Source organism: Ovis aries, chromosome 21 (genome assembly GCF_016772045.2).
Source record: "Ovis aries strain OAR_USU_Benz2616 breed Rambouillet chromosome 21, ARS-UI_Ramb_v3.0, whole genome shotgun sequence".
In the NCBI taxonomy this organism is placed as follows: domain Eukaryota; kingdom Metazoa; phylum Chordata; class Mammalia; order Artiodactyla; family Bovidae; genus Ovis; species Ovis aries.
This window is the reverse complement of record NC_056074.1, coordinates 20,828,513-20,851,203: the sequence shown is the minus strand read 5'-3', so window position 1 is coordinate 20,851,203 and position 22,691 is coordinate 20,828,513. Positions and strand designations below refer to the sequence as shown.

General features: G+C 39.2%; 1 protein-coding gene across 7 annotated transcripts in view; it reads left to right on the top strand.

The window, feature by feature from the left end:
- NELL1 (neural EGFL like 1) overlaps nucleotides 1–22,691 on the top strand; it is a 1,034,396-nt gene that overhangs the window by 987,906 nt on the left and 23,799 nt on the right. For all 7 annotated transcript variants that reach the window (XM_060403970.1, XM_060403968.1, XM_042238438.2 and 4 more), the window contains one exon: nucleotides 5,445–5,638. In XM_060403970.1, coding sequence (XP_060259953.1) covers nucleotides 5,445–5,638 — 194 coding nt within the window. The remainder of the gene's footprint in view (nucleotides 1–5,444; nucleotides 5,639–22,691) is intronic.

Below are 22,691 nucleotides of genomic sequence, written 5' to 3'. Positions count from 1 at the left end.
GTGAAATCCTTTCATTCTGGAGCAACAAAAGCAAATCCAGGTTTTGCACTCTGCTTTTATTGTGCACCCCTAGGTGTGTTCATCTTTTTGCTCAGGTTTCTTAATTTATAAGAGGAAAACACTGGCCATATGTTTGTAACTTTCTTAAATGCAAAATAACCAAATGTTAAAAAAGCATGTTCGAGCCAGGCATTAATTGCCAATTTAGAGAGTATTTTTGAGGAGACCATAAGTTAAAGATCCTTTTGTTGCCATTGTAGAATAAAAATTAATCTTTCAGACAGTTCCTGGGGTGATTTGTTGATGAGTCTTTCTCTGCCATTGTTCCCTTAAGCATTTGACAGGAAACTGGGATATGGAGGGAAGAGGAAAGGTGGCTTTCCTATTTCAGTGTGGTTACTGCATTCTGTATTATTGTATTTTGAACTAGACCCAAGACCTTTCCCAGATGAAAAGTCAAAAATAAGATGTGTTCCCTGAAGAGAAGGGTTGTGGTTATGCCTCATGCTTATTGAACACCCCAAACACTAACTTTTGGCAAAGCAGTCTTTTATAGTTGTATTGATCTGTAAAATTCCTGGATTTAGGTAAGTTAAATGGGCTTCCCAGGTGGTGCAGTGGTAAAGAATTCAACTGCCAGTGTAGGAGATGCAGATTCAATCCCTGTGTTGGAAAGATCCCCTGGAGGAGGAAATGGCAATCACTCCAGTATTCTTGCCTGGAAGTTAAATAAATACATTCCACATCCAAAGTATATTCTTTTGCACCTCCTAATGAGAGAAAGGAAAATGATTTAGTTCTTGCCCTCAATGAGCTCACCATCTACCCATGGAGCCATGGATATTAAACATATAACTACCAAGAGATGAATGCAAGGATACAGAGCAAGGTACAGAGAAACTAAAACACCAGTAGTGACCATCTTACAGAATGAGGGATGGTGATGCTTGGTCTTGATTTTGAAGAATGCATGGGAGTAAAGATAGCACACAGGAAAAGGAAAAGTTTACCTTTTCAATTAATTTACACACCACCCATTCCATGTACGCTAAGAAAAAGAGATAAGGAGGGGGCAGACTCCCATAATTAGAAAGGCACAGGCAGAGGAAACATCATGGCCTGTTTGTGGGTCACCCATTACTTTTGAAGAGAAAGGGGAAGAGACAGAAGGTAACAACTGAAGTGCCAAATCAAGGCTTCTGTGTATGCTAGGAGATTGAATGTTCTATTAGAAGCATCAGATATCCACGGAGATGTGGCAGAGGAATGACATGAGCAGGTTTGCTTTTTAATACAACACCACTGCCATGTAGAGGTATTTACAGCAACGATTCTCCTCTGGCTGAACAGAGCCCAGAAGTCTAGACCCTAAATGACACCAATTAAGCCCATTTCTAGTGGTGAGCCACCACTAGAAAACATCAGTACTTTTTAAAAGCTCTCCAAATATTTATATTTTGTCCACAATCAAAAAATCACTGAATTAGAGTAAAAAGTAGCTGGAGTCAGTATGGACCAGCTAGGAGGCTAATGCAGTAGTCCTGGTGAGGAATATAAAAATCAGAATTGAGTTCAAAGAAACCTGAGTTTTATTTTTATGATTATATAAGTGATGAGCTAGCTAGCTAGCTATCATCAATATACTCTCTATCTGTATCCCCAGATTTACAAACCAGTTTATAAATGTGATGAGAGAAGTAAAAGATACTGTTTTGTTACTTTCAGCAAAAATATAAGAGTGAGAATAATGCAAAATATATCACTTTAGTATTGTTCCAAGATAGCATATATCTAAACAGTAAACCATGTACTCAGTTCACTTCAGTCGCTCAGTTGTGTCCGACTCTTTGTGACCCCATGTATCGCAGCACACCAGGCCTCCCTGTCCATCACCAACTCCTGGAGTTCACTCAGACTCATGTCCATCAAGTCAGTGATGCCATCCAGCCATCTCATCCTCTGTAGTCCCCTTCTCCTCCTCCCCCCAGTCCCTCCCAGCATCAGAGTCTTTTTCAATGAGTCAACTCTTCGCATGAGGTGGCCAGAGTACTGGAGTTTCAGCTTTAGCATCATTCCCTCCAAAGAAATCCCAGGGCTGATCTCCTTCAGAATGGACTGGTTGGATCTCCTTGCAGTCCAAGGGACTCTCAAGAGTCTTCTCCAACACCACAGTTCAAAACCATCAATTTTTTGGTGCTCAACTTTCTTCACAGTCCAACTCTCACATCCATACATGACCACTGGAAAAACCATAGTCTTCACTAGATAGACCTTTGTTGGCAAAGTAATGTCTCTGCTTTTCAATATGCTATCTAGGTTGGTCATCACTTTTCTTCCAAGGAGTAAGCATCTTTTAATTTCATGGCTGCAGTCACCATCTGCAGTGATTTTGGAGCCCCCCAAAAATAAAGTCTGGCACTGTTTCCACTGTTTCCCCATCTATTTCCCATGAAGTGATGGGACCAGATTCCATGATCTTCATTTTCTGAATGTTAAGCTTTAAGCCAACTTTTTCACTCTCCTTTTCACTTTCATCAAGAGGCATTTTAGTTCCTCTTCACTTTCTGCCGTAAGGGTAATGCCATCTGCATATCTGAGGTTATTGATGTTTCTCCCGGCAATCTTGATTCCAGCTTTTGCTTCATCCAGCCCCGCATTTCTCATGATGTACTCTGCATATAAGTTAAATAAGCAGGGTGACAATATACAGCCTTGAAGTACTCCTTTTCCTATTTGGAACCAGTCTGTTGTTCCATGTCCAGTTCTAACTGTTGCTTCCTGACCCGCATATAGGTTTCTCAAGAGGCAGGTGCTAACTATCATTGCAATGAGTGTTCAGAGAGGGTGAATAATCACTCTAAACTGTAATCATATTGGAAGATACTTAACTGAGGAGGTAGGGCTTGAAGTTGGTCTTAAATCATTTATATTCATTAAATAAACAAATATTTTTGAGTACTTATTATGTTATCTATGTTTTTACCTTCAAAAGACTATAGAGGAGGTGGGTATGTTTTTTTACAGTTGATAATTGAAGGTCAGAAAGACTAAATAATGTGACCAAGGATACACAGTGTAATGTACAAAATGACTGGTACATAATCACCAATTCATTGGAAGAGTTGGTTTCAAATGTGTGACCTGACTCCTGCATTCATTGCTACTTTTTGTTGGGAAGAATTAGAGGAAAAAGACTAGGAAGATGAGAGAGGCTTCTAGGCAAGAGCATCATAGGGTCATACGTGTTACCCAGGAATAATGAAGAAGTAATTAAGGTCTGCGGTAGCTGACTTGGAATCTAGATAGCATAATTTAGGATCATTTCCACAAATGTCAAAGGAGGAATAATTATTCATTAAGTCAGTGTTTTGACTGAGGCTACAATTGGTAGAACAAAGATAAAAAAATAAATCTTATTATGGCCTAATTTCTAGAAATATTATTGGAATTCCTTAACATCTTCCACTTTGTACTGTGGCTATAAAGCCAAGTTTTATACCAATATAGTGCATATAGTCAGTAAGGGAAGATAGGTCATTGTTTCTCATTGTTATTAAAGTCACTATAGTTTTAAAATTCTAGCAAACTAATTATACCATATTCTCTGAATTTCAACTAAAAACGCTGAAAAGGGACCATACAAGATTTTATCCTTGAAGAAGAATTGCAATGTCTAGAGGGCAAATTAGTTGAAAGTAGATAAAATCACAGACTAGTATGCTTAAAGACTTTAGGATTTGAGTTGGCACAGTTTAGTGGAAAGAGCTGTAGTATACCTTTTGAAAGACCCAACACAATCTTTGCTCTAAGAGATACCAGCTGTGTGACCACTTAGCCATCTCTGTAACTTAGTTCTTCTTTTGTAGACTGAAAATAACTATTTCCATCCTGCAATTATATGACATGACTTGGAAAAAGAACTCTGAAAAACTTTGATATATATATATATATATATATATATATAATTTATATATATATATAATATATATATTTACATACACACACACTCACACATAAAATAATAGCAATAAAATTGATTTTATGTCTCTGAGCACATTTTTGAGTACCTAAATGGGAAATGCCACTTATAATTACTTTTTTGTGTGCAACTTACTTCCATAATTCTTTTTTAAAAATGCCTACAATTAAGATGGATTTTTGTGTGAAGAGTAAGTTAATTTATACTGTTATTCTCACCTACAGTAGGAGTCAAGCCTACCAATTAGTAGCCTACCACCAGTTTTATATATACTGCTGTGTTCCTCCTCATCACTTGCATGAGGACAGTGTCTTTAAGTCACTGTCAACATTTATAGCACCAGTGTGCAAAAAACCCTGGTGCAGAGCAGACTTTTGGTTAAAATATGTTGTCATCTGAAAGATATTTGAAGGGCTTGGCAGTAGATTAATCAATGGAGAAGACAAATGACCTGACAGACAAATGGCTGATGTTTTCAAATACAAATACTTTAAAGACTGTCATAAGAAAAATCAAGTAGACTTTCCTTGAGTGATTTCAGAACTGGTACCTAAGTAGAAGTTACTAAATAATATATTTTATTTCAATATAATGAAGACATTTCTGAAAGAGTTATTCAAAGATGGAATTTGCTGGCTTGTGAAGGAGTAGGTTCAGGAAAAGGACTCCAACCAGGGATGTATAGCTGTCTGTTTAAGATGCTAAGGTCACCAGAGCTCTGAATGTTAAGGGGGCTACTGGATTTATGTTTTTCTTCCATACTTGACTGTCAATGAAAAACAGCAAAATATACTGTGTTTTTCATCAGAATTCATGCCATACCTCAACGGTAGCCTCAAGATATTTTCTTGTGTGAGCAAAATTGCTGCTAGTCATTAAGGAGGTGAGTTTTTGATTAGGCAAGGCATCCTCTAAGAATTATTTCCTTTTCTTTTAACGTTGGCCCCAGGATCTGGGGGCAGTCTAATTGGCTCAGGATTGCCCTCGTTGCTCACTTGTTCCTACTCAGTGGCTCATCTATTCACAACTTTTCTAAACGACCCAGATCTCAATGGGGTGTCTCCATACTGTTAATGAATTAGCAGTATTTATTGCCTCTGAATGGTATAGTTCTTGAGGATCTCCTAAAACCAGTTCAGGGTTGCTACTGAATAATTCAGTAATTAGAGTCTGACAGCTATGGGTTTGAGTCCCAGACTGGCCACTTATTAGCTATATGACAGTGGACATGCTATTTAACTTACAGGAGCCTCAGTTCCATCATTTCCCAACTAGAGATAAGAACAGATTGTCCTACACAGAGCTCCTTTGCAGAGTAAAGGAGATAAGGCATGTGAACAGCTTGGCACAGTACTTGACACAAAGCAAACACTCAATGATGTTAACTAGTGCTACAGTCAGTGATTATGACTTTCTAATAATCATCTTGGCTAGAGTCTAAAGCTCCCTGCTTTCTCTCTTGCAGACATTGATGAATGTGCCTTAAGAACCCATACCTGTTGGAATGATTCTGCCTGCATCAACCTGGCAGGGGGCTTCGACTGCCTCTGTCCCTCTGGGCCCTCCTGCTCTGGTGACTGCCCCCACGAAGGAGGGCTGAAGCGCAATGGGCAGGTGTGGACTCTGAAAGAAGACAGGTGTTCCGTCTGTTCCTGCAAGGTGAGCCTGGTGTGGTGCAGGGGAAACTGTCACTGTTCTTCCCTTCCCCTTCTGGTCTCCCCATCTGTTTCCAACCAGTTGTTGATTTATAGGTCTCCTGTGCTTCCTGAAAAGGATTCAGTTCTAATCCCCACTACAGCTAATGATGATGCTGGGTGGCAGGCATACTTGCTGGGAATGAGGTGAGGTGTATGTAGGGTTGCAGAGAGACTGCTGAACACAGGAGGAGCATGGCAGAGAAGCCAGTGAGTCCCCCTACTGAGAGCCGGCAGTGCCTTTAAGGTTGGTTGGGTGAGAGCTTTAATGAGCCCTCATCTCCTACTTTTACAGTCTTGCTGATTAAACCTTCTTTTTCCCTGAAATGATCACCTGCATGAACTTGCTCACTATTCTGGTGACATCATCCAAAAAAGCAAGGCTCATAGGCTTGTAGTGGCCAGAGACAGGTGAACCTCTGACACATTGTGAACTCTGGTAAATGATGTCTTTTTGTCATGCTCAGTGCTGGGTAATTCCTTACCTTAAGTTGTTTGGAAGTGAGTTTAATGCTTATGAAAATAAAATTCCGTCATCGACTAGTTTTGCTTTATGCTTTGCAAAATGGGCCTATTAAAGTGTTTGATTTCCTTGTGCTTTATTTCTTTTGTTGATCTTGCCTATACAGTTTCGTTTGATATTACACTTTCTGTAGCTCTTACATTGTATTTTTATGTCTGTTTGGATGAGACTGTTTAATCTTTGGCTTTATGGGCATGGGAACTGTGAGAAGTTACTTGCTTAGTAGCCTTGTAGAGAGCTGGTCTCCTGATGAACCTGGAAACAGTGGAAATGAGCCTTGAAAAGTCACCCAGTTCATTCACCTGCCTTCAAGTCTGTCACACCTCCAGACCTGGAGGCACATATTTAGGAAAGCTGTATTACTAAGTGTTTAGATCATTGCTCCATAATGGCCATTCTTCCTTGTATAGGAACAGCTTTATTGTTGTTGCTTAGCAGCTAGATCATGCCAACTCTTTGAGACCCCATGGACTGTAGTCTACTAGGCTCCTCTGTCCATGGGATTTTTCCCAGCAAGAATACTGGAGTGGGTTTTCATTTCCTTCTGCAATGTACATAAACCTAGTTCCCCATTCTTAGACTTAGGTCCATTGCTCCCAGTCATTAAGCACCTCCTATATGCCAAGCATCCTGTAACTTTTTTTTTTCTTCCCTCTTTTCCTTTTTGATTTTTTTCCTTTACAATACTGTATTGGTTTTGCCATACATTGACATGAATCCGCCACAGGTGTACATGAGTTCCCAACCCTGAACCTCCCTTCCACCTCCCGCCCCATATCATCTTTCTGGGTCATCCCAGTGCACCAGCCCCTAGCATCCTGTATCCTGTATCAAACCTAGACTACCGATTCATTTCTTACATGATAGTATACATGTTTCAATGCCATTCTTCCAAATCATCCCACCCTCTCCCTCTCCCACAGAGTCCAAAAGTCTGTTCTTTACATCTGTGTCTCTTTTGCTGTCTCACATACAGGGTTATCATTACCATCTTTCTAAATTCCATATGTATGTGTTAGTATACTGTATTGGTGTTTTTCTTTCTGGCTTACTTCACTCTGTATAATCGGCTCCAGTTTCATCCACCTCATTAGAACTCATTCAAATGTATTCTTTTTAATGGCTGAGATCAACCCTGGGATTTCTTTGGAGGGAATGATGCTGAAGCTGAAACTCCAGTACTTCGGCCACCTCATGCGAAGAGTTGACTCATTGGTAAACACTGATGCTAGGAGGGATTGGGGGGAGGAGGAGAAGGGGACGACGGAGAATGAGATGGCTGGATGGCATCACTGACTCGATGGACATGAGTCTGAGTGAAGTCCGGGAGTTAGTGATGGACAGGGAGGCCTGGTGTGCTGCGATTCATGGGGTCACAAGGAGTCGGACATGACTGAGTAACTGAACTGAACTGAATACTCCATTGTGTATATGTACCACAGCTTTCTTATCCATTCATCTGCTGATGGACTTCTAGGTTGCTTCCATATCCTGGCTATTATAAACAGTGCTATGATGAACACTGGGGTACACGTGTCTCTTTCAGTTCTAGTTCCCTAGGTGTGTATGCCCAGCAGTGGGATTGCTGGGTCATAAGGCAGTTCTATTTCCAGTTTTTTAAGGAATCTCCACACTGTTCTCCATAGTGGCTGTACTAGTTTGTGTTCCCACCAACAGTGTAGGAGAGTTCCCTTTTCTCCACATCCTCTCCAGCATTTATTGCTTGTAGACTTTTGGATCGCAGCCATTCTGACTGGTGTGAAATGGTACCTCATTGTGGTTTTGATTTGCATTTCTCTAATAATGAGTGATGTTGAGCATCTTTTCATGTGTTTGTTAGCCATCTGTATGTCTTCTTTGGAGAAATGTCTATTTAATTATTTGGCCCATTTTTTGATTGGGTCATTTATTTTTCTGGAATTGAGCTGCATAAGTTGCTTGTATATTTTTGAGATTAGTTGTTTGTCAGTTGCTTCATTTGCTATCATTTTCTCCCATTCCGAAGACTGTCTTTTCACCTTGCTTATATTTTCCTTTGTTGTGCAGAAGCTTTTAATTTTAATTAGATCCCATTTGTTCATTTTTGCTTTTATTTCCAGTATTCTGGGAGATGGATCATAGAGGATCCTGCTGTGATTTATGTCGGAGAGTGTTTTGCCTATGTTCTCCCCTAGGAGTTTTATAGTTTCTGGTCTTACATTTAGATCTTTAATCCATTTTGAGTTTATTTTTGTGTATGGTGTTAGAAAGTGTTCTAGTTTCATTCTTTTACAAGTGGTTGACCAGTTTTCCCAGCACCACTTGTTAAAGAGATCGTCTTTAATTCATTGTATATTCTTGCCTCCTTTGTCGAAGATAAGGTGTCCTTAGGTGTGTGGATTTATCTCTGGGCTTTCTATTTTGTTCCATTGATCTATATTTCTGTCTTTGTGCCAGTACCATACTGTCTTGATGACTGTGGCTTTGTAGTAGTGCCTGATGTCAGGCAGGTTGATTCCTCCAGTTCCATTCTTCTTTCTCAAGATTGCTTTGGCTATTCAAGTTTTTTTTTTTAATTTCCATACAAATTGTGAAATTATTTGTTCTAGCTCTGTGAAAAATACCGCTGGTAGCTTGATAGGGATTGCATTGAATCTGTAGATTGCTTTGGGTAGTATACTCATTTTTACTATATTGATTCTTCCGATCCATGAACTTGGTATATTTCTCCATCTATAAGTGTCCTCTTTGATGTCTTTCATCAGTGTTTTATAGTTTTCTATACATAGTTCTTTAGTTTCTTTAGGTAGATATATTCCCAAGTACTTTATTCTTTTCATTGTAATGGTGAATGGAATTGTTTCCTTGATTTCTTTTTCTGCTTTTTCATTATTAGTGTATAGGAATGCAAGGGATATCTGTGTGTTGATTTTATATCCCGCAACTTTACTATATTTATTGATTAGCTCTAATAATTTTCTGGTGGAGTCTTTAGGGTTTTCTCTTTAAAGGATCATGTCATCTGCAAACAGTGAGAGTTTTACTTCTTCTTTTCCAATTTGGATTCCTTTTATTTCTTTTTCTGCTCTGATTGCTATCACCAAAACTTCCAGAACTATGTTGAATAATAGCGGTGAAAGTGGGCACCCTTGTCTTGTTCCTGACTTTAGGGGAAATGCTTTCAATTTTTCACCATTGAGGATAATGTTTGCTGTGGGTTTGTCATATATAGCTTTTATTATGTTGAGGTATGTTCCTTCTATTCCTGCTTTCTGGAGAGTTTTTATCATAAATGGATGTTGAATTTTGTCAAAGGCTTTCTCTGCATCTATTGAGATAATCATATGACTTTTATTTTTCAATTTGTTAATGTGGTGAATTACATTGATTGATTTGCAGATATTGAAGAATCCTTGCATCCCTGGGATAAAGCCCACTTGGTCATGGTGTATGAACTTTTTAATGTGTTGCTGGGTTCTGATTGCTAGAATTTTGTTAAGGATTTTTGCATCTATGTTCATCAGTGATATCGGCCTGTAGTTTTCTTTTCTTGTGGCATCTTTGTCAGGTGTTGGTATTAGGGTGATGGTGGCCTCATAGAATGAGTTTGGACGTTTACTTTCCTCTGCAATTTTCTGGAAGAGTTTGAGGAGGATAGGTGTTAGCTCTTCTCTAAATTTTTGGTAGAACTCAGCTGTGAAGCCATCTGGACCTGGGCTTTTGTTTGCTGGAAGATTTCTGATTACATTTTCAATTTCTGTGCTTGTGATGGGTCTGTTAAGATTTTCTATTTCTTCCTGATTCAGTTTTGGAATTTTGTACTTTTCTAAGAATTTGGCCATGGCACCCCACTCTAGTACTCCTGCCTGGAAAATTCCATGGACGGGGGAGCCTGGTAGGCTGCAGTCCCTGTGGTCGCAAACAGTCAGACACGACTGAGCGACTTCACTTTGACTTTTCATTTTCATGCATTGGAGAAGGAAATGGCAACCCACTCCAGTGTTTGTGCCTGGAGAATCCCAGGGATGGGGGAGCCTGGTGGGCTGCCATCTCTGGGATTGCACAGAGTCGGACATGACTGAAGTGACTTAGCAGCAGCAGCAGCAAGAATTTGTCCATTTCTTCCACGTTGTCCATTTTATTGGCATATAATTGCTGATAGTAGTCTCTTATGATCCTTTGTATTTCTGTGTTGTCTGTTGTGATCTCTCCATTTTCATCTCTAATTTTATTGATTTGATTTTTCTCCCTTTGTTTCTTGATGAGTCTGGCTAATGGTTTGTCAATTTTATTTATCCTTTTAAAGAACCAGCTTTTGGCTTTGTTGATTTTTGCTATGGTCTCTTTTGTTTCTTTTGCATTTATTTCTGCCCTAATTTTTAAGATTTCTTTCCTTCTACTAACCCTGGGGTTCTCCATTTCTTCCTTTTCTAGTTGCTTTAGGTGTAGAGTTAGGTTATTTATTTGACTTTTTTCTTGTTTCTTGAGGTATGCCTGTATTGCTATGAACTTTCTCCTTAGCACTGCTTTTATAGTGTCCCACAGGTTTTGGGTTGTTGTGTTTTCATTTTCATTAGTTTCTATGCATATTTTTATTTCTTTTTTGATTTCTTCTGTGATTTGTTGGTTATTCAGCAGCGTGTTGTTCAGCCTCCATATGTTGGAATTTTTAATAGTTTTTCTCCTATAATTGAGATCTAATGTTAATGCATTATGGTCAGAAAAGATGCTTGGAATGATTTCAATTTTTTTTTAATTTATTAAGGCTAGATTTATGGTCCAGGATGCGATCTATCCTGGAGAAGTTTCCATGAGCACTAGAGAAAAAGGTGAAATTCATTGTTTTAGGGTGAAATGTCCTATAGATATCAATTAGGTCCAACTGGTCTATTGTATCATTTAAAGTTTGTGTTTCTTTGTTAATTTTCTGTTTAGTTGATCTGTCCATAGGTGTGAGTGGGTATTAAAGTCTCCCATTATTATTGTGTTATTGTTAATTTCCCCTTTCATACTTGTTAGCATTTGTCTTACATATTGTGGTGCTCCTATGTTGGGTGCATGTATGTTTATAATTGTTATATCTTCTTCTTGGATTGATCCTTTGATCATTATGTAGTTGCCTTCTTTGTCTCTTTTCACAGCCTTTGTTTTAAAGTCTATTTTATCTGATATGAGTATAGCTACTCCTGCTTTCTTTTGGTCTCTATTTGCATGGAATATCTTTTTCCAGCCTTTCACTTTCAGTCTGTATGTGTCCCTTGTTTTGAAGTGGGTCTCTTGTAGACAACATACATAGGGGTCTTGTTTTTGTATCCATTCAGCCAGTCTTTGTCTTTTGGTTGGGGCATTCAACTCGTTTACATTGAAGGTAATTATTGATAAGTATGATCCCATTGCCATTTGCTTTATTATTTGTGGTTCTGGTTTATACACCCTTTTTGTGTTTCCTGTCTAGAGAATATCCTTTAGCAATTGTTGGAGAGCTGGTTTGGTGGTGCTGAATTCTCTCAGCTTTTGCTTGTCTGTAAAGCTTTTGATTTCTCCTTCATATTTGAATGAGATCCTTGCTGGGTACATTAATCTGGGCTTTAGGTTATTTTCTTTCATCACTTTAAGTATGTCTTGCCATTCCTTCCTGGCCTGAAGAGTTTCTATTGAAAGATCAGCTGTTATCATTATGGGAATCCCCTTGTGTGTGATTTGTTGTTTTTCCCTTGCTGCTTTTATATTTGTTCTTTATGTTTGATCTTTGTTAATTTGATTAATATGTGTCTTGGGGTGTTTCGCCTTGGGTTTATCCTGTTTGGAACTCTCTGGGTTTCTTGGACTTGGGTGATTATTTCCTTCCCCATTTTAGGCAAGTTTTCCCGTATTATCTCCTCAAGTATTTTCTCATGGTCTTTCTTTTTGTCTTCTTCTTCTGGAACTCCTATAATTCAAATGTTGGAGTGTTTCATGTCCTGGAGGTCTCGGAGATTGTCCTCATTTCTTTTAATTTGTTTTTCTTTTTTCCTCTCTGATTCACTTATTTCTACCATTCTATCTTCTATTTCACTAATCCTATCTTCTGCCTCCGTTATTCTTTTATTTGTTGCCTCCAGAGTGTTTCTGATCTCATTTATTGCATTATTCATTATATATTGACTCTTTTTTATTTCTTCTAGGTCCTTGTTAAACCTTTCTTGCATCTTCTCAATCCTTGTCTCTACGCTATTTATCTGTGATTCCATTTTGATTTCAAGATTTTGGATCATTTTCACTGTCATTATTCAGAATTCTTTATCAGGTAGATTCCCTACTTCTTCCTCTTTTGTTTGGTTTGGTGGGCATTTCTCCTGGTTCCTTTACCTGCTGAGTATTCCTCTGTCTCTTCATCTTGGTTATATTACTGCATTTGGGGTGGCCTTTCTGTATTCTGGTGGTTTGTGGAGTTCTCTTTATTATGGAGTTTCCTCACTGTGAATGGGATTGTATCAGTGGCTTGTCAAGGTTTCTTGGTTAGGGAAGCTTGTGTCAGAGTTCTGGTGGCTGGAGCTGGATTTCTCCTCTCTGGAGTGCAATGAAGTGTCCAGTAATGAGTTATGAGATGTCAGTGGTTTTGGAGTAACTTGAGCTGCCTGTATATTGAAGCTCAGGGGTGTGTTCCTATGTTGCTGGAGAATTTGCATGGTATGTCTTGCTCTGGAACTTGTCGGCCCTTGGGTGGAGCTTGGTTTCAGAGTAGGTATGGAGGCATTTGATGAGCTCCTATTGATTAATGTTCCCTGAGTCAGGAGTTCTCCGATGTTCTCAGGATTTGGACTTAAGCCTCCTGCTTCTGGTTTTCAGTTTTATTTTTACAGTAGCCTCAAGACTTCTCCATCTATACAGCACTGATGATAAAACATCTAGGTTAGAGATGAAAAGCTTCTCCACATTGAGGGACACCCAGAGAGGTTCACTAAGTTACACGGAGAAGAGAAGAGGGAGGGGGGAGTTAGAGGTGACTGGAATGAGATGAGGTGGGATCAGAAGAGGAGAGAGCAAGCTAGCCAGTAATCACTTCCTTATGTATGCTCCACTGTCTGATCTGCTCAGAGATGTTCATGGAGTTATACATAGAAGAAGAGAGGGAGGAAGGAGACAGAGGTGGCCAGGAGGGTAAAAGAGGGAAATGAAAAGGAGAGAGACAGATCCAGCCAGTAACCAGTTACCTAAGTGTTCTCCACCGTCTGAAATACAGAGAAATTCACAGAGTTGGGTAGAGAAGAGAAGGGGGAGGGAAGAGACAGAGGCCACCTGGTGGAGAAAAAGGAGAGTCCAAAGGAGGAGAGAGCGGTCAAGCCAATAATCTTGCTCTCAAGTAAAAATGGGTGCTGAAGATTGGGTTTTTAAAGGTACAAAATTGATAACAAATGCCAAAAAGCAAAGATTAAAAATCTAGAGTAGAGGTTGGATTTTCAAAAATACAATATTAAAGAAAAGAAGAAGAAAGAAAAAAAAAGTCACAAAAATTATTTAAAAAAAAACAACAAAAACCACAAAAATATATATATATGGTGTTTGCTTTAAGAACTTAAAAATGAACTTAAAGAATTTAAAAATGTTAAAATAAAAAAAAGAAAAAGAATAAAAAACCAAAGCAAAAAAAAGAATGATAATAAAAATAGTGAAGGTATATCTGGGACTTTCTGTGGTGTTGTTGCGGGCAGTGTGGGGTCAATTCATTTTCAGTAGTTCCTTGGTCTGGCTTATATTTCTTAAGATCTATACTTCCAAGGTCGTTCCCTCTGTTTTAGCTTCTTCTGTTTGCTGGTCTCTTCAGTGTCTGTTTTCTGCCCTGACACAGGGGGATGGTGGTGGGCACTTTTTTTTTTTTAGGCTCACTTGTTCAGTCATGCTGTGGTGAGGGAGGGATGCTGCAAACAAATAAGACTGGCATGTGCTCATAGTGTCTCAGCCACGCTGGGCCTGCCCCTGCTCACAGCACACACCACTCAGGCTCTAGGTTGCTCTGCCAGGAACCATCTGAGGCCGGCCCTAGGCTGCATGAACCTCCCCGGTCTAAGCTGCTCAGGCTCAGTGCTCAGGTAGTCCTCAGAGGCGCAGACTCAATTGGGCCTGCGTTTTGTGCCCTTCCCAGGTCCGAGCAGCTCGGGTATTTGGCAAGCACGGTTGCTGCGACTTATTGCCTTTCCCGTCCCTGCTGCTCAGTTTTTTGGGTGTACAACTGGTGCCCCTTCTTAGGCAGATGGTGACTGTCCAGAACCCCAAGAAGTCTTAGTTAGCAAAGAAGCTTGCTTGCAGTTTGGAAGTTTCTCTGGGGCTGCAATTGCCCCCTTCTGGCCCTTCTGGCTCTGGCTACCTGTCACTGGAGGGGGATGGTCTGCAGCCGGCTAATTCTTTGTTCCGTCCTTTGTTCTGTGTGCAGTCCTGGCGGTATCTTATGTTAGAGCTTTTCATGTGGTAGCTATCCCACAGTCTGGTTTGCTAGCCCAAGTTAGTTCACTCTGGATATGCTCGGGGCATTCCGGCCTGATTCTTAAAAAAGCACTGTATCCTGCGCCTCCCTGCCCAGATCCTGCTTGCTAGTGGCAGATGCAGGCGTCTGCGCTGCTTCTCCGCTGGGGGAGTTTCCTTTGGGCTCGTAATCTGTGGGTTTAAATTATTTATTTATTTTTCCTCTTTGTTATGTTGCCCTCTGTGCTTTGAAGGCTCACCACAGACTCGGCAGTGAGAGTGTTTCCTGGTGTTTGGAAACTTCTCTCTTTTTAAGGCTCCCTTCCTGGGACAAAGCTCCCTCCCTACCTCTTTTGTCTCTTTTTTCCATCTTTTATATTTTTTCCTACCTGTTTTTGAAGACAATGGTCTGCTTTTCTGGATGCCTGATGTCCTCTGCCAACATTCAGAAGTTGTTTTGTGAAGTTTACTCAGCATCAGAATGTTCTTTTGATGAATTTGTGAGGGAGAAAGTGGTCTCCCCATCCTATTCCTCCACCATCTTAGGACTGCCCCCTTGTAATTTTTTCATTAGTCGTGTATTGTTCAATAGGTTACAAATACTTTAGTGTGTTATATTTTTCTTTTTTCCTAGCACATTAAAATTATTTATTTTAATCAAAATTTGTAACCTTTTTTTCAGCTTTTTATTTTATATTGATGTATAGCTGATTAACAATGTTTTGATAGTTTCAGGTACGCTGCAAAACAACTCAGCCTTACATGTATCCTTTCTCCCCTAAACTCCCATCCTATCCAGGCTGCCACATAACACTGAGCAGAGTTCCCTGTACTATATAGTGCATCATTATCAGTTATTTATTTTAAATATACCATTATGTACATATTGATCCTAAACTCCCTAATATCCCTTTCCCCAACCCTTCCCTGCTGGTAACCATAAGTTTATTCTCTAAGTTTGTGGGTCTGTTTCTGTTTTGTAAATAAGTTCATATGTATCATTTCTCTTTGTCTGGTTTACTTCACTTGGTATGATCATCTCTAGGTCCATTCATGTTGCTGCAAATTGCAGTATTTCATTCTTTTTAATGGCTGAGTCATACTCCATTGTATGTAAGTACCACATCTTTTTTATTCATTCCTCTGTCAATGGACATTTAGGCCCAAGCATCCTATAATTTACAAACAGCATCCCGTTTAATATAGCATGACTCTGAAAGATAAAGAAACTGAGTTTCCAATTTTCAGGGCAAGTAATGTGCACTTAATATCACAAGAGATAAATTTGTAGGCTGGGATTTGAAGTTTACTTGTTTGCTCCAAATCTTAGTTTTCTCATTTTGCTACATGTCCTGTAACTCTATATATGACATCTGTTGACATTTATAAAACCAATTAAGTAATCAGTCAACCCAACTGGATTGAGCTCAATGCTCAACTCACTACTATTTTAATGACTATGTAAGGACATTCCCTCAAGCAGACTTCAGGTTATTAAGTACAATATTTAAGCATGTGGCACTGACTCAGAGCAAAAGTTTTTGAGAGACAGAAAAGATTGTGGGTTAGAGTGGCTGAGAAAGGTTTATGGGAGAGGTTGGCAATTAGGTCCCCATTCAGCCAGCAAAATGAAGATGAATTCCTTTACTAATTCTATTCTAGAAAATATTACTTTACCAAACCTTTGTGGAGGCTCACCACCTGGCCCCGTACTATTTTTAAAGCTTTCTATGTCCCTGATACCTAGAACAAGCAAGGGATTTTAGTTGAGTCTTGACCAACATGAAACCAAAAGTTATTTTTCAGTTGCTGTTTTATTAAAGTCTATGATAAAGCAGGGCACTTACCAATCATTAAAATGTTTCCAAAACCTCATTTATTGGCTGTGCTAATAATCCAACAGACTGAGTTGATTTATGCTGCTCTGACTCCTAAAGTATCTCTGACGACTTTTAGGAATTAGACTGACGTTGCCACAGGAAAGTAACAAACCCTGTCATCTTATTTTGTTAATATAATGTGTCTCCACTATCCCTCCTTTATGAATAAAGTACTGAGCAGAGTTAGTTACATAAGTCTTTTACAAAATTACTCGTGAATAGCACAGCTTGCAAGAGGTTGTAGAATGAAAGGAGATCTGGCTTTAGGAGCTGAACCAAGAAGCCTGAATCAAATTCCATAGATCATCTTCAAAAAATGAACTTATTTGTAATCCACTTTGTTTCCACTATTTTCAGTTGTAAGTATTCTATTCTGATTTGATAAATTTTTCCAGTACTTAAGCATGTAGTTGAACTATTATTATGGCATCATCTTAGAGGCTAAGAACTACAATCAAGGTTAAGTTATGAAATGCTGGCTTTTTAATCATACTCTGGATGTTTCCAATTCAAATAAAAACAAATCACACAAGCAGAATCACAAAAGCCAACCACAGGTCAAGGCATACTGTTGAACGAAGCAAGGTCAGAGTTTCATCCTTGAGAATCAGTACATCAGGTTAGCTAATGTTTCATGTCAATTGAAAAAGAGGCCTTGAAACATATCCACAGCTGAATGGAGTTCAGTGATAAACCTAGGCTAGTACAAATGGATGTGGGTTCTCTTTAGGTGAAATGTACCTCGTTGACAGTGACAATGCTTGTGGGCACCTTAAGACCACTAAGTTGATTAGGCACAGAATAATTGCCTAATTGGGGGGGATGCATGTTCCTCCAGATCACAGAAACCCAGAATGAAAAATGGTTCTCTCTTTAGGTTCATCCCTAAATCTTAAGTTATAGCCCAATTTCTTTTCATAGATACCCTTTTGTGGCTTTTCCTTTCATAAATTTGTCATGGACCTTATGGAGATACCTTTTATTTTCTATCTACACTATGTGGAAAGATAGAGAGGTCTCAAGTTTATTAGTTTCCAGAAAATGTAGCATTTTACTATGAATGGTTACATTTATATTGATAATAATGGAGATGAATGAGGAACTGGATACACAATTAACCACCTGTCATGCTATGGTAGAGTCATGAACAATTTATTTGTTGTGGGAACTTAAGATAAAGAAGTATGCTCTATTCTGGGAGAATGAAGAAAGGAATAGGGAATGACTTCACAGAGTAGGTGGCCTCTGAATACATTCTTAAAGGATGAGAAATTTATCCAAGTAGAGATGTGGGGAAAGTAAATTCCAAACAGAAGGAAAAGCAAGAACAAAGAAGCAGAAGCATAACAATATATATTAAAGGAAATAGAAAGTGAATGATGAGATTCAAATATCAGGAGCAAGAAGAATATGGGAAGGTTATGAGGTGATGAGACTGGAGATAAAAGATGGGGATGGAGTCAGGCTTTGGAATTTAGACTTTATCCTGTGGATAAGTCTCAGCTGAGGATCATGAGAGATTTTTTTCATTTAGGATTGCTATGGCCTAATCATAGTCTGATTAATAGCATGATGGACAGACTGGGGAGATCAAAACTAAATGCAGAGATACTACTTAGAGTGAAGTAAAGATTTTGGAAACTAAAGGTGAGAACCTGAAAGAGCAATAGAGAGGTAAGATCACAGGGTAAGTAACACAGAAGTGAAATGATGGTCCTGATCAATTATGTCCCTCATCCACTGTGGCATTGTATGTCCTTATAATATAGGTGAAAAAGAAATTTCAGAGTGGTGGTTGTAAACTTAGCTGCAGGTTTTCCTGGATAACAAGAATTGAGGTGTCAGTGACAAGTTAGAGACAGGATTTACAGCTACTCCCATATCTACACCCTTACCTACTATCACTACTGTCATTAGCTCAGTTCAGCCACTCAGCCGTGTCTGACTCTTTGCAACCCCATGGACTGCAAAATGCCAGACATCCCTGTCCATTATCAACTCCTTGAGATTACCCAAACTCATGTCCATTGAGTTGGTGATGAATCCAATCTTTTTCAGTGTTAATTCTAGGAGGTCTTGTAGGTCTTCAACATAGAACCGTTCAACTTCTGCAATATTGGTCAAGGCATAGACTTGGATTACTGTGATATTGAGTGGTTTGCCTTGGAATCAATCAGAGATCATTCTGTCGTTTTTAAGATTGCATCCAAGTACTGCATTTTGGACTCTTTTGTTGACTATGAGCGCTACTCCATTTCTTTAGGGATTCTTGCCCACAGTCTTAGATATAATGGTCATCTGAGTTAAATTCACCCATTCCAGTCCATCCTGATCACAGATTCCTAGAATGTTGATGTTCACTCTTGCCATCTCCTCTTTGACCACTTCTAATTTGCCTTGATTCATGGACCTAACATTCTAGGTTCCTATGCAATATTGCTCTTTACAGCATCAGACATTGCTTCCATCACCAGTCACATCCACAACTGGGTGTTTTTTTTGCTTTGGCTCCATTTCTTCATTCTTTCTGGAGTTAGTTCTCCTCTCTTCTCTAGCAGCATATAGGGCACCTACCGACCTGGGGAGTTCATCTTTCAGTGTCCTATCTTTTGCCTTTTCATACTGTTCATGGGTTTCTCATGGCAAGAATACTGAAGTGACTTGCCGCTCCCTTTTCCAGTGGACTGCATTTTGTCAGAACTCTCCACCATGACCCGTCTGTCTTGAGTGTCCCTACATGGCATGGTCATAGTTTCATGAAGTTAAACAAGGCTGTGGTCCATGTAATCAGATTGGTTATTTAGACTACTGTCATTTGTAGTTGGAAAATCCAGCAGGAGAAAGAGAAAAGCTTTAAAGTCCAGATTTCATTTCTGTGCTTCATTCAGAAGGTTTTTGTTTTTCTTGTTATTTTGTTTAATTAAAAAGGAAGGTGAATTAAAAAAGAAAAAGCATTCATCCTGAAACTAAGTGTAATACCGCACAAAACCAGAAGTGGAGTTTTTCTGCGAATTAGCAGGATGGTTTGGGAAATGCATGTTCATAACCCATCACCCACAATGTCATATTAAAGTCAGGGCCCAATAGTTATGGCAACAAAGAACTTGGGCAAAATGTTGAAGATTCTTGCCTTGAAATTGTCTGGAATACTGGCCATTTGATCTGGTCTCATATAAGCCTTCACCCAGAAACTGAGGAAGGTGGCCATAGCAGGGAAACTAAGATTCTTGCATTTCCTTCAAGTAAGGAGAGACTAACCTACTCTGCAAAGAGCTAACAATAAAGCCCTACAGTTCTCAGCATGGCACTCATTCCGATGAAGACCAGGAGTGAGTCATCCTGTGCCTGGGGCTAGAGTAGTTAGATTTCTAGAATCTTGCAGTCTACTCATAAAAACGCTTTACTTTGCTCTCAGAACTTAACCAGCACCATTATCAATACCTTCCTTCTAGGGTGTTTTCTGATGTCAGGAGCTGGCTGTGCAAGCCCTAAGGTTAAGTTTTTGTGTTTCTTTTTTCCTTGCTTTCACTCAATTTTTATCAGTTAATAATAAAATTATTTTCCCATTAGGTGGAATTCTTGTTTCTAGAAACATTTAGTAGTGGAGAATCCATTGGGGAAAATGTGAGTTGTTGCATTGTGTCTTGTTTATTTTACTGAAATAAAATATTGTGTTAGTTTCAGTTGTAGAATAGTAATTCAGTATTTTTATATATTATGCCCTAAAGTTATCACAAAATAATAGCTATATTTTCCTGTGTTGTAAAATATATCCTTGTTGCTTAATTGTTTTAAACACAGTAGTGTGGACCTCTTAATCCCCTACCCCTGTGTTGCAACTGCCCTTCCCTCTCCCCACTGGTAACTACTGGTTTGTTGTCTGCGAGTCTGTTTTGTTATATGTTTTATTTTTTATATTCCACATACAATTAATAACAGCATTTTGTCTAACCTATTTCACTAAGCATACATAATACCCTCTAGCTCCATCCATGTTGTTACAAATGGCAGTATTTTATAATGTCTTTTCCTGGAGCATAATCTATCAAAATATTGAATCTTCTGTATATCTGAAATTAACATAATGTTGTATATCAACTATTTAAAATAGGAAAAATGAAAGAAAGAAGAAAGGAATGAATAATTAACCCCAGTCCTTCTCAAACTCTTCCCCCCCGCCCCCCCCCCAAAAAAAAAAACCAAGAGGAAACACTTTCAAAATCTTTTTACAAGGTTAGCATTTTCCTTTTAACAAAACCAGGACAGGACTGTAGTTCAAAGGAAAAGTGTAAGCCTATCTCCTTGATGTGTACATATGCAAAAATTCTCGATAAAATACTAGCAAACAAAATTCAGCAGCATATTAAAGTGATCATTCACCATAACTATGTGGGATTATCCTTTGGATGCAAAGATGATTCATCATATGCAAATCAGTGTGATACATTACATTTATATAATTAAAGACCCATATGAACATCTCAATAGATGCAGAAAAGCATTTGACTAAATTCAACAGCTCTTCATGTAAAAACTCAGCAATTTAGGCACCGAAGGAATATACTTCAACATAGTAAATGCCACATATGACATAAGACCTCAGCTAACATCACGCTTAATATTAAAATTTTGGAAGCTTTTCTTCTAAGATCAGAATAAGATGAGGTTGCTCATTTTCACCCTCCCTAAATGTATGGTCATGAACCTCCATCCATAGTTCATCAGGCACTCTCTCTCTCTCAGATCTAGGCCCTTCAATCAATTTCTCACTTCCACTGTATAATCATAAGGGATTTGATTAGGTCATACCTGAATGGTCTAGTGGTTTTCCCACTTTCTTCAATTTAAGTCTGAATTTGGCAATAAGGAGTTCATGACCTGAGCCACAGTCAGCTCCCAGTCTTGTTTTTGCTGATTGTATAGAGCTTCTCATCTTTGGCTGCAAAGAATATAATCAGTCTGATTTCGGTGTTGACCATCTGGTGATGTCCATGTGTAGAGTCTTCTCTCGTGTTGTTGGAAGAGGGTGTTTGCTATGACCAGTGCATTCTCTTGGCAGAACTCTGTTAGCCTTTGCCCTGCTTCATTCTGTACTCCAAGGCCAAATTTTCCTGTTACTCCAGGTGTTTCTTGACTTCCTACTTTTGTATTCCAGTCCCCTATAATGAAAAAGACATCTTTTTTGGCTGTTAGTTCTAGAAGGTCTTTTAGGTCTTCATAGAACCATTCAACTTCAGCTTTCAGCATTACTGGTCGGGGCATAGACTTGGATTACTGTGATATTGAATGGTTTGCCTTGGAAATGGACAGAGATCATTCTGTCATTTTTGAGACTGCATCCAAGTACTACATTTCAGATTCTTTTGTTGACTATGATAGCTACTCCATTTCTTCTAAGGGATTCCTGCCCACAGTAGTAGATATAATGGTCATCTGAGTTAAATTCACCCATTCCAGTCCATCTTAGTTTGCTGATTCCTAGAATGTCAATGTTCACTCTTGCCATCTCCTGTTTGACCACTTCCAATTTGCCTTGGTTCATGGACCTAACATTCCAGGGTCCTATGCAATATTGCTCTTTACAGCATTGGATCGTGCTTCTATCACCAGTCCCATCCACAACTGGGTGTTGTTTTTGCTTTGGCTCCATCCCTTCATTCTTTCTGGAGTTATTTCTCCACTGATCTCCAGTAGCATATTTGGCACCTACCGGCCTAGGGAGTTCCTCTTTCAGTATTCTAGCTTTTTGCCTTTTCATACTGTTCATGGGGCTTTCAAGGCAAGAATACTGAAGTGGTTTGCCATTCCAGTGGACCACGTTCTGTCTGACCTCTCCACCATGACCTGTCTATCTTGGGTGGCCCCACATGGCATGGATTAGTTTCATTGAATTAGACAAGGCTGTGGTCCATGTGTTCAGATTGGCTAGCTGTCTGTGATTGTGGTTTCAGTCTGTCTACCCCCTGATACCTTCTCTCAGCACCTACCATCTTCCTTGGGTTTCTCTTACCTTGGACATCTGGTATCTCTTCACGGCTCCTCCAGCAAAGTGCAGCCACCGCCCACTTGAATGCAGAGTACCAAAGAATAGGAGGGAGAGATAAGAAAGCCTTTCTCATCCATCAATGCAAAGAACTAGAGGAAAACAATAGAATGGGAAAGACTAGAGATCTCTTCAAGAAAATTAGAGATACCAA